The sequence below is a fragment of the Vanessa atalanta genome, chromosome 20, assembly GCF_905147765.1.
Source record: "Vanessa atalanta chromosome 20, ilVanAtal1.2, whole genome shotgun sequence".
NCBI classification, from domain to species: Eukaryota; Metazoa; Arthropoda; class Insecta; order Lepidoptera; family Nymphalidae; genus Vanessa; species Vanessa atalanta.
Window position 1 is genome coordinate 5,908,296 of NC_061890.1, and position 14,790 is coordinate 5,923,085.

At 30.6% G+C, this 14,790-nt stretch overlaps 3 protein-coding genes across 5 annotated transcripts; 1 reads left to right on the forward strand and 2 right to left on the reverse strand.

The window, feature by feature from the left end:
• Window positions 1-742: 742 nt before the first annotated feature.
• On the reverse strand, window positions 743-2,627 carry LOC125071760 (NAD-dependent protein deacylase Sirt4). Its single transcript, XM_047682122.1, has 4 exons — window positions 2,266-2,627; window positions 2,005-2,195; window positions 1,417-1,644; window positions 743-1,187 (listed from the first exon to the last, which is right to left on the reverse strand). The coding sequence occupies exons 1-4, from the start codon at window positions 2,426-2,428 to the stop codon at window positions 855-857; spliced, it is 915 nt and encodes a 304-aa protein (XP_047538078.1). The 5' UTR covers window positions 2,429-2,627; the 3' UTR covers window positions 743-854.
• A 1,443-nt stretch (window positions 2,628-4,070) lies between these two features.
• LOC125071886 (elongator complex protein 5) lies at window positions 4,071-4,917 on the forward strand. Its single transcript, XM_047682305.1, has one exon. It carries the CDS (start codon window positions 4,128-4,130, stop codon window positions 4,890-4,892), a length of 765 nt encoding a protein of 254 aa, XP_047538261.1. The 5' UTR covers window positions 4,071-4,127; the 3' UTR covers window positions 4,893-4,917.
• A 2,548-nt stretch (window positions 4,918-7,465) lies between these two features.
• LOC125071955 (eukaryotic translation initiation factor 4H-like) lies at window positions 7,466-14,299 on the reverse strand. Of its 3 annotated transcripts, none has more exons than XM_047682405.1 (6): window positions 14,221-14,270; window positions 13,794-13,917; window positions 12,495-12,676; window positions 11,315-11,529; window positions 8,708-8,917; window positions 7,466-8,411 (listed from the first exon to the last, which is right to left on the reverse strand). In XM_047682405.1, the coding sequence occupies exons 1-6, from the start codon at window positions 14,268-14,270 to the stop codon at window positions 8,266-8,268; spliced, it is 927 nt and encodes a 308-aa protein (XP_047538361.1). In that variant the 3' UTR covers window positions 7,466-8,265. The 3 variants fall into 3 exon arrangements, with proteins under 3 accessions (XP_047538361.1, XP_047538360.1, XP_047538359.1); XM_047682404.1 differs by having other exon boundaries at window positions 7,468-8,411; window positions 8,708-8,908; window positions 11,387-11,529; window positions 14,221-14,299; XM_047682403.1 differs by having other exon boundaries at window positions 7,468-8,411; window positions 11,387-11,529; window positions 14,221-14,299.
• Between the last annotated feature and the right edge of the window lie 491 nt (window positions 14,300-14,790).

The window sequence follows — 14,790 nt, forward strand, 5'->3', positions numbered from 1 at the left end:
TGTAAGGATGAAAATTTTATTATCTTCCAAATTAGCAGTGATAAAATTAATAAGATTTTCAGCTATTGTTAAAAAAGATGTTTATGAGTTACATGCATAACCTTGTGGTATTGGACTACATGCTTAAGATGTAATAACTCATACACATGACCAATATGATGGCAAAGTTTGTGGTCAAAAGTTTTTTTAATAAGGTTAGGCTTTAAATAAGTTAATGTTCTTTATTTGTTTTAGATATTAATAAAATAATTAAAATAAAATCTTTGGATTAAAACATGTCCAAGGTCTTCAATCTTAATCTACCAATGTAAGAATTATTTACATCTATAATTTATGAATACCAAAGCATGGCACAATAATTGAAAACACTCTGTTGAATGTTGTGCTGCACATCATTTTTATTACCCTTTTTGACAAGTTTCTAAGCATAAATGATAAGCCTTTTCTCTAATTAATAAATACTTAAAAAGTGTTTCAATAGCCTTAGAATGATCTCACTGTCTCAATTTTTACCATCTTTAATTTGAATGTAATTTAAACATATTAATCTTACTTTATTTTTATCTTTATAAGACTCCCTTTTCATTTGTGAAAAAGAATAGCACAGTGTCATTTAAATGTAACTATGCTATTTTTTTACAATAGTAATAGTATAAAGTCAATAATTTTGGTCAGTACTGATTGATTTATAAATTATCAATTTGTATTAATTCTTGCTTTTATAATCAATTAAAACAAGATATTATTTAATGATTGTTTTCATTTTATTTAAAATCATTTAACAGTCTAATAAAACCATCTTACAAATATGAGGTAATGTATCACAAACTTTCATTGGATAAAATTATATAACATCAAATAGTTTTGTTTATAGAATTACACAAATCTGTCAAAATTTCACCACACTTTGTTGATATCTTTAAATCTACAATGTTATCTGCTCTCGTTGGTCCTATGTTTAATACAGCTATCTTCTTGTTTTCCTCTTTTGCTTGCAAAATTATTCTGTAGCTTGAATAAACAGTAAGACTAGATCCTAACACAAACACAGCATCACTGACAGACACTTGATGTCTCACTTGTTCCACTCTTTCTTTGGGAACATTGTCACCAAAAAATACAATATCCGGTTTAAGTGGACTTTCACACTTAGGACATAATGGTGTTTGGAATCTGTCAACCTGTTCCTGCAATGTAAAATTTTAACATCAGTTTATTTATTATTTTTTTTATAACATAATAATAAAGTTGTGGTAATTATATCACTATCTCAAAGGAATATTATTAACATTACAAAAATTGGATATTTTTTGTTTTCATTCACCAGGATACATAACAAGAATTAAAAATTAGGATAGGATTCATAAAGTAAGTAACTAATTTTTTGACTATATTAGTAAAACGTATAATTTATACCTTAGACAAATCCACATCTCCATCAGGTCTAATCATGTTAAAGCTGCTTTCCATGCCAGGATTATTATTAAGCAATATCTCTTGTAGTTTAAATCGATCTATTTCATAAGGGCATTTCATACATTTCACAATATAACCAGTTCCATGAAGTTCTATAATATTTTCTGAACCAGCCTTATGATGCAGTCTATCTACATTTTGCGTCACAACTGCTGTTACTTTGCCAGCCTTAAAAGTTACATTTTAATTAGAATTCACCTTATAATACTTTGTACAAGACATAAACAAATTATATATGAAATTAAACTTACTACAAATACAAAAGAAGATATTATATATATAAAAATATTGCATTAATAATACATTTTCATAAGTCTCGGTGATCTTATTTTCAGATCATAGTATTGAATTTACCTTTTAATTATGTCGAAATCAATATTTCCATTAAATATATAAAATAGGTAAATAATTATAACATAACCAAGTACATAAGGATCCCAATAATCTTAAAATCGCTGTGCATGTATAAACCAATAGTTTCAATAGTAATATAAAACTATAATTAACATTACCTAACTTCTTGGTTACCTTTTCCAATTCTCTAATGGAATAATGTGTGGCATTTGGTTGCACTGAACTGAACCTTGGCCAACCAACAAAATTCCTCGCCCAATATCTTTGTCTTACTTTGGGATACCTTACAAAATCTTGGTACTGAATAGGTTTATGATTTGAACGTGCATAAAGGCCAACTTCTTCGGATCTATAGTCAGGAATACCTAAAATTGAAAATAAACTAAATACGTAATAAAAATGTGTGTTTTAATACCAAAATTGGGATTATTTTACCTGATTCTGTAGATATTCCCGCGCCTGTTAAAATAAGAAGCCTATCATGTCTTTGCAGATATTCACGCAGTTTATGGAAATCTTCTTGATCTAGTGGTTTATACGCAGGCACATAAGCTATTTGGCGAAATAATGTTTTATATTGCACAACTCTATTAAGCATGATTAAACGTTTATGTTATAACTTTAACTTAAATTAAAAATTCTTTGGTTTTTGTAATTTATAAAAATTTTGAATTGTGATGAAAAATTAAGAGTAGTATCTATAAATATATTTACATCTTGGATAGGTATTTGATTGATATTATAAATTATTATTGAGCATAATATTTGCTTAACGTCAATTGTCAAATTACCAATGACAATGACTGATGAATTAAGTGATGACACTCAACTCATGTACAATAGGTAACAAGTAACATATTTACACAGAGAACATAATCACTTTGTTTTACAAAAGGTAATTAAATATAAAGGTTTATCTCGTAACATATACACATATGATTATATTAGTGTAGACGTCGCCCGCCAATAACTTCCATAGGGCTTGATTTTTCTGATATCCTCAAAATCATCGTTATATTTCATTGATGAAAATCCATTCGAATCAATTCGAATTAGTTTTTCTTGGTCAGATGGACAATTATTTGTCGACGAGTTGTGAAAGGCCTTTGTTTTATAAAATGTAGGAATAAGTAAAGTTAACTGTAATTACTTCGATTCAGTAAGTAATAAAAATAGTGATTATACTCGGCCATTTCTATTATAGTAATAGTACAAAAATAATTTACCGTCGGTTGTAAAATTAGCCCTAAGACAAAATGGTTATTTTAATTGTAATTTAGTAGTTATTCAACTATAAAATCAGATACTCGGTGAAAACCTGTAATTACCAAGTAGTAGTGGGAGTAGAATAAAGTAGAATGAATCCGCGAGCGCATGATTCAATAACGTGGCAGGACCCGCCTTTGCGGAAAGCGGATGCGTGGCAATATCGTCCAATTTTGGAGAGAGCTGGGTCCAGTTGTGCATTAACATTTCTGATGATGATTATGAGGTAGCTAGCTCGCTAGATCTAATACCTATGAACAAATTGATTATTTTCTAGTACTAAGCATTAAAAATTACTCATATGTGATAAAATTATGTTTCTTCGTATGACGTAGGCATAGGCCTTTTAACACTATACTGCGTTCTACAATTACGTTGCTGTGCGTAGAATAGACTTATAGCTTAATATTCGTGAAGGGATTGGCAACAGTCTTATTAGATAAGGTAGCACTGCATTAGCATTATTAGCATTAGCAGCCTGTAAATTTTCCCACTGCTGGGCTAAAGGCCTCCTCTCCTTTTGAGGAGAAGGTTTGGAGCATATTCCACCACGCTGCTCCAATGCGGGTTGGCGGAATACACATGTGGCAGAATTTCGTTGAAATTAGACTCATGCAGGTTTCTTCACGATGTTTTCCTTCACCGCCGAGCACAAGATGAATTATAAACACAAATTAAGCACATGAAAATTCAGTGGTGAGGTGAGGTAGCACTACTATCCCTGAAAGGTAGCTTTGTGTTATTATTAGTTCTCAATTTATTTTCTGTTCACAGTAAATTTTAGTGATTAACTCTAATAATTATATTTTTTGATAGGATATTATATCATTGTTAAACCAATGTGCTATAATATAGTATTCTTTAAATAAATAATATTTATTTAAATAATTATTATTTCAAAATTATTAATATTAATATTATTAATTATATTTGCAGCATTTGGCAGTACTGATTAAATGTCAATTTGACAAAATTGACATGTGAGAATTTTGAGGTTATATATTTTTATAGTATATTGTTTGTTTATTAATATGTCTTTATTTAAACTGAAAACTGTTCCTACACTTCTGATTGAAGATGACTGCAATAAAAATATACTTCCCATAGTTACGGAACTCATCGATAACACAGATTGTATTCTTAAAATATTTTGTTATGAACAACCAGTACATTGTTGGCAAAGTATTTTTAAAGATAAATCTGTCCAATGCTTTAAAGGATTTCAAAAAGAGGATTGTACTCGAATAACAGACAAAAGTAAGAAGGTCATTTGTATCATTGATTCAGTTAATCAAATGGCATTAGAAATGAGTTGGGACGAATGCTTAAGAAACATAAAAAACCTGCAGAACGATTGCAGTATAATTAAATTAATAATTGTATTACATACGGATTGCATTCCAAACGCTTCTAAATTACGTGTTAATTTAAATCACATGGCAAATGGTATTATAACATATGATAGTAAAAATTGTTACAAAGTGTCAATTCAAATAAAGAAAAATGGGAAATTTTTCAAAAGCGAAGAAATGATATCCTATGACAGGATGGCCTCTACATTAAAACTAACGCCGATTGTGAAGGCCGATAAGAAAGTTGAAGAGCCAGAAAAAATATCACCTGGTAATCTCACTACATTCAAAATAGAAATGGATCAGACACAGCAATTAGAAAAGCATAAACTAAAGTTACCGTATATGAGTAAAATAAAAGAAGGACAGGGTAAGGTTTATTATGAACCTGATGCAGTTGATGACTGGGATGATGAAGATCCAGATGATGATCTTGATATATGAATTAATTAAAAAGAATACTAAAACATATTTGGTTTTAATTATTTAGGGTATACTTGCCTACAATTGCCTTGTTACAGCCATGTCAATCAAAAAATATTCAACAAAGTTGTGTGGTCGCTATAATATATTAGGTTCATTAGACCTAGATTATGAGTTTTTTCAAAAAGAACAGGGTTTGATTTCTTACTAGCTATGCTGCTTTGTTGAATATTTTATGCTCAGCATGGTTGCTCACCTCACATTGTTTTTATCTTAAAATAGATTACAAAATGAATTTAGGCCCTCGAAAAAAGATGTCAGTAAAAATATAATATGGGATTAAAAAACAGATCTATAACTATCAATATGATCCACCAAGTTTGTACCACTTGTGTATTTTTAATGTCAAAAACATAAACTTCAGCTTACATTTTTAACATTATCAAACTAAATAGGATGAGGTGATTGATCACTTACCAGTAGAATTGTCTTATATCCAGTAGTAGGCTACTGGATATTGTATACAACAATATCCAGTAGCCTACTACTGGATATCGTTGTTGGTGGGGAGCTCCTATTTAGCTAAATAGGGATTAATTTCAGCATTGTTAGCCATTAGTTTTAGAAAATTAGATAACAAGGAAAATAAAAGATCATTTACAAAAACCATTACATAGAAATACTTAGCATATCAAATATTCAGAAAGAGTGTTAAGTGAACCCTAATGATGGTCCCATTCAAAAGACTTACGATTCGTGAGTAACTTTAGCTAGTAGCGAATTTTTGAAAATATACACCACATTGAAAGTAATAAATAAACGAAAATCTGTCAATTTTTATTTTGAGATGTATTTTTCTTCTGACCATTATAATTATTAGCAAAATAAAGTTATATAATATACTCTATTCTAGTGTGGTATTGCTGCTCTATTCCAAGTTCCAACCATAAAGGAGAAAAGCCAAATAAACAATATTTCACAGCAAATTGACGCGATATCATTGGTCGAGAGCTTTATTAATCTATGATATTCACGATAGATTTGCAAGAAAATGGCGTTATGAACGTCGACGAAACTGTTTTCGGAATTTTAGAAGAAAAATTAAAGTGGATATGAGTGTAATAATATTGTATTATAACATTATTGGCCTGTAAATTTCCCATTGCTGGCTTACTCTCCCTTTGAGGAAAAGGTTTGGAGCATATTCCACCACACTGCTCCAATGCGGGTTGGTGGAATACAAGTGTGGCAGAATTTCGTTGTCACGTTCGTGTTCACGATACCTTCCTTCTACGCCGAGCACAAGATAAATATAAACACAAATTTGTATTATTAATCATAAATTCTTAGTAGTGCAAAATATAGCGAAGATTTTAGTAAATCACATGAAACACCTTAATCTAATGTTTGTTTACCTTTATTCCTACTTTCATTGGAATAAGCAATAGTATTTAAATTTTTTAAATTTTAAAACATTTTAAAATATCGGTCAAATTCTCTTGAGTGAAATGCGGAAAATATGAAAAAAATGTGTAATGAAAAGTGTTGCCATTAAAATACTTAAGAAGAATAAGAAATTTACTAAAATGATGGAAATTCAACGATATTTTTATAAAAAATAGTAAATTTATGGCGAATATTACAATGTGAAGTGGCTTAACTCCAGATGCAAGGACTTAACTTTATACAAGATTTTTGCCACGTTGGCTTGCAGTACCCGGTAGTTTATAATCGTAAACAATGCATTCATTATTTCAAAATAAAAAAAAAACAATTGCACACGAGAATGTCGAAATTCGAAAAGTTTTTATTTAAAAAATTGCTACCCTCGAACTCCCTCACGTCACGCTCACAACTTCCGTTTATTGAAATATGCACTGTTCAGCTAGTAATTAACCCATACCTTACCTTATCCCTACTCTGATGCGCTGAGTATATCTGAAGATCTTTTTTTTTACTATTCTGGTGGGCTGCCCTAGCCGGAAGACCCTATAAAAAGCTTAAATAATATGGTGGAAGTAATCATCATACAAGGTCAGATCCCTCTTATGTTAATCTGCCGCGTTTTAGTAAATTCCAAAGCCACTTGGCCACCCCTACTTTGTGGGCATGGTCTTAATGAGTTGCCAAAATTAAAACAACAGTTTAGTTTTATGTTTCCAAACTAGAAGATAATTAACAAAGATTGCGTCCTTACGGTATTACCTAATTATATGTATACATAAGACAACCAGTTTTTCTCAAAAATGGCTTTATTTAAAACATTTGTATAGTATAATGTTTTATTATTCAATACTCGTACGTCTACTAACATGTGTTCTTGAAATATCTTTAATGTCAGTTTAATCAGTTTTTATTTGCAATACATTCAAATTTTAGGTCAATAACATAACTGAAATCACTATAGAACACAGAATATAAATTAATTGATATATCTTATAAAAATATAGTATACCAAATTAACTCAGTACTTATTTTGTATTTGAATAAAATATGATTATATTTTATATATTTTTTCTATGTAACAAACATTCGATTTTATGTTTTGATAGTATTATTTTTAATTATATATAATACTTTAATGTATAATAATAAACACTAAATAAATTAATGGATCTAGCAAAGGATTTCGGAATCGGAAAGGTTTACTGGAACTTCAGATAAATTCCTGGTTACAAAGAATTCACTTTTTATTAATTTTTCTATGTTCAGTTACAATTTTGCGATTTTTTTTTATCTGCCACGTAATTTATGACATTACACAATATCTAATAAAGTAGAAATCCATTAACGTGGAAGTTTAATTTATTAATGACACCATAATTACATCACTTAAATTATGTTTCATTATTACTCATTCAATGATTAATTTTCAAGACTTAACAAATTAAACAATAATAAAAAGACAATCCATTACAACAGAGAATTAATTAAAATCTCATATTGCCAAACTGTTAAAAAAATAATTATGTTTGAATCACCCAAGTGACAACATTACAAACAAAAGAAACGATTTACTTAAAGAGTTGAATTTTGAAATATATTATGCAAGCTAAGTTTATCATACACACAAGCCCGGACAATACGTGAAGTCATCAACGAAAACTAGCAATTTTAATACAACGCGTAGACCGAGTGGAGTGCAGGCGCTCCGCCCAAAAACGAGCGTTGTCGCGCGCGATACAAGCGATACTCAATAAAGCTAATAAAATAGATATACGATAGAAATGATTTACAACCTCACAACCTAACAAAATCTTTCTGGTTCATTTACAATAACTCTGCACTTTTGTCGTGGGGAGGGTAAATACATAGTGTACTGTGGCGGGCGTCTGGACGATACATATACACACAGGAGAGGGTGCGGAGGGGAGGGGGGCCGAGGGAGGGGGATTTACTCGCCCGCCAGCTCCTTGAGCCGTTCCTCTCGCGGCCGCGCGCCTCCGAATATTGACGAGGCCTGGCTGGTCGAAGCTAATGAGTTAACGGGCTCCTTAACCGTTCGCGGCTCCAGTTTCAGCTTTGGTCTTCCAGACGTATCTGGAGAATAAATTCACAAATTTCATTTTATTAATGGAACATATAGTCAAATCCTTTAATAAATAACTAGTACAGATCATTTCTAGCAAATCATAAAAACAAATCGGGCACATATAAACGCAAGTGATGATTGGACGAATTCAGGCCCGGAATGTTTGTATGGCGATTTGAATTCGATATATTACAGAATTAGACAAGGTCCAAGACCCGTGAGGCTCGCAGTAACAAAATAATTCATCGCTATCGTTCAATCGAAATGGCACGGTTTAACGTTTGGGGCTTCAGCCGCCACTGACCCGGTCTGGCGGCGGGCATGTCGTCGAAGTTCCGGCGCGGCGGCGGCGCGCGCGCGGGCGGCGCGGGCCCGGCGCGGCCCATGCGGCTCCACTCGCCGCTGCGCGACTCCTCGGACGCGCCCCGCGCCGCGCGGTCGCCGCTCCACCGCTCGCCGCGGTCGTTCCACCGCTCGCCGCTCGAGCCCCCGCCTCGCTCACGTTCTGCCGCATCTCGAATATTGTTATTATTAATTACAAAACTTTCATTGTTACACTTCGTTTTATAATCATTTGGAGGGCCAATACTGGTTACATTAGATTTACACGTTGACATAGTTAAGTAAACGGCTTTTTAAGGAGTTTATATAAAAAATCTAAAAATAAGATAATATGGTGATCGAGCTGACAAAAAAATATTAGTAGCTGTTATAACAATAACACACAAGAAATATACTAGACACACATTATTTATTAAAGCCCTTTAATTTACGGGAAATTATGATAATTCATCTTAAAAATATATATTTTATTACAGATATGGGAATCATCATGGAACCATGTCTACAAATCAACATGACTTAAATTCAGGATAACCTTCAAACAGGAGCTTTTTGACCAACATGAGTTATGTATTTTATTTTATACCTACTTTTTATTAGTAATATAATAATAACTAAAACAATCAGGTTTTTAGCAACACACACCAATAAGCAAGAATATATTTAAAATTTAAAGAATCTATGTAAAGTTAAGTTAGCAAGCAGAATACAATCACATATTCAAACTTACAGTCATGCATACAACACAATACACAAGAGGCACATATTTACAAAAAAAAAACAAAGTAGGATAGCTTCCTACGATGATAAAATATTATATACCAATACAACAAACGTCAAAACAGTTTGAACTCATGGCAAAAAAAAAATATCACCTTCTTATATATATTAGAATCATTTATTAACTACATGTAAAGTAAAATATCATATATTTTCATAAAACTTTCAAATATTAAACATTTGATATAGCAGTACATGTGCTGTCTGGTCATAGTTGACATTAACAATATATTTCGTAATTAAATATTTGTACTAGCACTAACAGTGTGTGTGTTTTATTAGTGCGAAACATATAAAACCACACATATTTACTTTTGTATATATGACGTGTATCTATGCTAATTTCTTTGCTATTCGAAACATTTAAATTTAATACTATCGATTACGTAGTTTACGCGTCAGGAGACGATTATGATCAGGTGAAGGTCATCGAAGCTACAAACAAATATTGCGATCGATCCATTTAGATATAGGGATTCAATTTTAATTTCCAACAAAGAAAAGAAAAAAGTACTTATAATAAAACAAATACATAAATAGACAAGATATATATTCTAAGTAAGTTTATAGTTCAATAAAAAAAAAAAATAACCGCGTGGAATTAGTATTCGCTGTTTTTATTCAAGGAATAATTTAATTTAATTTTAAATTATTATCTGTATTGTATTATAAGTACTGGATTCCTTGCCAGTTATTCAGAATACGCCATATTCCGTTGATTGCAACTGTTGCTTTTTCTATGTTTTATTGTCATCATAGATTTAAAATATAAATCAAAATCCCTTTTAAAACTTATACTATACTATATTTTTGGTGGATATACAAGATACGTTTTTTTTTACTATTATTGACCTTGACTTTTTCGCGTTATTGCTGTGCACAAAAGATCTTATCTTTGTTATTTTTTATGTACTTGCTTGTATTAAAAATAAAGTGTGTGCTACATTTATTGCATCAGAAACCTAACACATATATATATCAAAGTTGCAAAAAAATTTAACTAATTTTTACTAAAAAAAAAATGCTTTTAAAAGTCTTTTGGTATAATTTCAAAAGCTTCTGACATAATTATGTATTTATCGTATCTACGTATATAGATAATAAATAATTTTATTATAACGCCAAAAATGAAGTGTGAAAAAAAATCAAGCATGCAAAATTAGTATATGTCTATAGTGATGGATGAGGATTAAAACACTAATTATGATGATAGTATTAATATTATGAAATGCGATAGATGAAAGAAAAGACGAGACTTGTTTTTTTACTTAATTTTATATGATACCTACTACACTAACTGTTGGAAGAAGCCAGCACTTGGGCTGGAGTTCAGTCCCGCCAGTCACTTTACAGGATTCAATATTTTATCTTGTGTAGAAATAACAATAGTGTACTTTGTTAATCTGGTTCTTACACAATAGATATTTGTATGGCTTGTTTAAATAGTATGTCTAAATACTATAGTTTTAAATTTTGAAAAAATCAATTTAATATGTTAAATAATGGAGATGATTGTGCCAATAAAGTATACTATAACAGTATTGGTGAATAACTATTTTAAAATCTAACAATATATGTATATATAAAAATCCAGGTTCACAATTCTATATAAACTATAAGATGCTGTAACTAATAATACCAGACAAAAAAAATATTACATGTACTAAATTCGATTAAAACACCAACATTTAAAAAAAAAATAGTTTCCACTTTTTTTTAAACACTAAAAATAAAATATTTAATCGAAAACTAGAACAAGTCCCAATCTTTTCCGTGTTAGCAATGTTACCATGTGTGAACCCGCCACCACCCTGGGTCCTCGGCGCACGGCGCTCGGCGGCGTCGAAGTGCTCGTACGTACCGCGCCCCTCCCGCCGAAAGCCGCCGCCGCCGCCGCCGCCACCACCTGCACCGCCGCCGCCACCGCCACCCCCGCGCCCTTCGCGCCCTTCGCGCGGCCCGTCACGTCCCCCATCGCGTCGGCCGCGGTCAAACCCGCCCCCTCTGTGAGATTAAAATTTGCTCTTTTGTTATATTTGCATTGATTTTTAATAATATCGAAAACTTTTCTTTTAATATATTGAGCAAGATTAAATAACCAGGCAATGCGTCGAATTTCTTAACCCTGATTAAAAAATTTAAAGCGAGTTACACACATTTCAACAATCACATAGTACCATATTGTATGTTGTATATATTAAGGGAACTAAGATGTAATATAAAACTATAAATGCTGTATAATATTACTACACTTTAATATGACGAAATATAAACAATTCCGGAAATCCTTGATGGTATGCTAATATATGATACATTTGCAATTATAACATTTTGATGTCATTAACAGTAAGCACTTAAAAATGTATGCACTAAATATTATAACAAGAGCTTAATTTGAGAATAGGAAATTCATATAGAGCTCTGACAGATCCATCATTATAATAACTATAGTTTGGTCACATGTAACAAAGTTTTGACAGTGTTCCATTTTACAATTCAATCAAATACGATATCATCCTCTTTTAATGTTAATTCAGAGATAGTGCATGGCTATTTCAAGTTAAGAATACAGTAATATATTCCAAATGCTATAAAGTATGCTAAAACATGTTATTTAAAAATATTGGTCAGTACAAGGAACAATAGTGTCGCACTCACAATTCCAAGCCTCAATGCTCTTTATTATTTATTTGAAGATGAAATAGTAATGCATGCAAGTAAATAATTTACACTGAAGCAAATATTTTTTTTAACCCCCCTATAAACATCACTTTAAACTATGATATAATTATAACTAATTAAACCCAAAAAGTGGTCAACCATCATATACTTTTTAAGTTATTCAAATTAAAAGACATAATGAGCCGAACAAAATATCCGAATGTATTAGTCGTGTTATATCTCAACACTTTTAACCTAATTTAAATGTTTTGTTGTCAAAAATATATATAATTATCTTAAATTCTCACCTGTCACTTCTTTTGTCTTCGGCAACATCAATTTTGACAAATTTACCATCTACGTTGAGAGATCCGTTCATTTCGATTGCCTTGACCAAATCTTCTAAATATTCAAATTCCACATAGCAGAAGCCTTTGAATTTGTCCGTTTCTTTATCCATAACCAGCCTTACATTTTTAATTGCCAGGTCCTGACGAAAAAAGATTAAACAATTTAGTATCAAAAAATTTTACGTATTAATTTGTACCTTTATCAAAAATAATAAATTTCAAAAACACAAAAAAAAAACACATTATCGAGGAAAAAATTTGTTAGAAAGTACTGTTTGCTTCTCTACAGACTGATACATAGACAAAGGTTTAAACTTAAAACTACTGACTAATTGCAAAATGATTTTAAAATGTAAAGGGTTCTAATTAGGATTCAGCTGTTAGGTATTCCTAACAACAATAAGATAAATTTAATTTGACCAGAAATATTTTTATCAGTGTAGATGTTATATATTCTTAACATGCTCTTAAAGTTAAGTAATGCTTATGTTATAAAATTACTATTTTTAGATATAAATCTCGCTGAATCTAAGCTGGCCTTGAACTATTTGTCACTAGAAATGCTTTTAAAATGTCATGTTCTAGCACTATTATAAGTATATTTCGGCTTTCACGATACTTATTGTACAATAAGACATTTTAACTATAACAATACTTAGTAAATCAATCATTCTATGTTTATGAGAAATTTTAAGATATATTACCTTTTTCACTTATAAAATTCATATTAGAGTTTTCATAGAGGTTTATTTTGATAAAAATAAATAATACAATGAATAATATTAAGGGTTTAAGATTTGTTACGAAGTAAGTACTGTGTAATTATAGACATATTTAAAAATGACTTTCTGATTTTTTTTATATACTTTTATATTTATTTAATACATATATTTTACCACTATAATTTAAATGCTTCTTAAATTGTACAAGTAGTAGACTAACTAAATTACAAAAAATATTGTATTCACTGATCCGGCTGGCAACCGTGATCATATTAAAAATTATAAATTAATTTTTGCACATAATTTTTAAAGGTTTACAGTTTTAAAAGACTAATTATATGATTAATAATCTAGAGTGACATAATCACTGCTCAAGGCATAAATATGAATGCAAACATGATAACAGTTTTAATAAGCTTGCAAAAAGTGTTATGGGGTTAAATGTGAATAATTAAATTTTGACACTATTATGATTTTTTAAGAATAGGTAAAAAAGTCGCGACATAATTAATTCAGATTTGAGTAGAATACTTACAGGAAAGATTCTGTTCATGTCGCCTTGGATGATACCCGAGGGTAAATTTCCGACATAAGCTTTATAGGGAGGCTCTGTCGGGAGCTGGCGGCCTCCCACTGTTCTCCTACCGCCTCCATAGTCCCTGCACACAGTCATGATAACCATGGAATATTATAACCTACAAATACACATTTCACTCACTTTTTATATTAATGATTTGCTCGATAGTTACAAAAAGTCGTAGAAACTTTGACAAATTAATTTAGAAGCGCACGCTTTGTTAAAATACCACTTTCATTCAATGTTATCGCACTGTCAGAAAATCGAAATTTACAGGAAATATCGCGGAACTATTTTTGTGAATAATATAATATATGAACATAATGACCATTAGTACTTCTGGTTAGTAAATTTAACAAGTAATATTGTATTTTATCAATCATACCTTAGATTACCATCGTCAAAACCACTGCGACCTGCCATGTTTAGAAACATGGAATACTAAATGCGCGCGCATCAGGTTCTAGAAGCGGTCTCCGTACTATGTTGTATTATACGATTTTTTGTTAAATTGTTTATAAATTTTTGCTAATAATATAAAAATGCAATTACTTTATTATTTCTTCAAAATTATTTAAATTATATATTTAACAATAATTAAACTTTAACTAAAATTAAAAATAGATGTACAAATTTCAATAAATATTTACGTTTGGAATAAAACTCTGAATTAATGAATGGGTATTATTTGTTTTTGAATATGTAACTTCATAATTTGGAGATATTTTAATATTAAATTTGATATTTTAGTAAATAAACGTCGTAATAGAAAATACAGTGTCATTACTGTTTTATTTTTATTTTACATAAAATAAACATCCATTATCGGTTATTATGTGATTCACAAGATATTTTTCTAACTTTCTTTCAAAGTGAATTGATGTATTGATTTTTATTATCGATGTATGTATATTAGTGAACATTCAAGAAAATGCACATCTCTGGACTATTTACT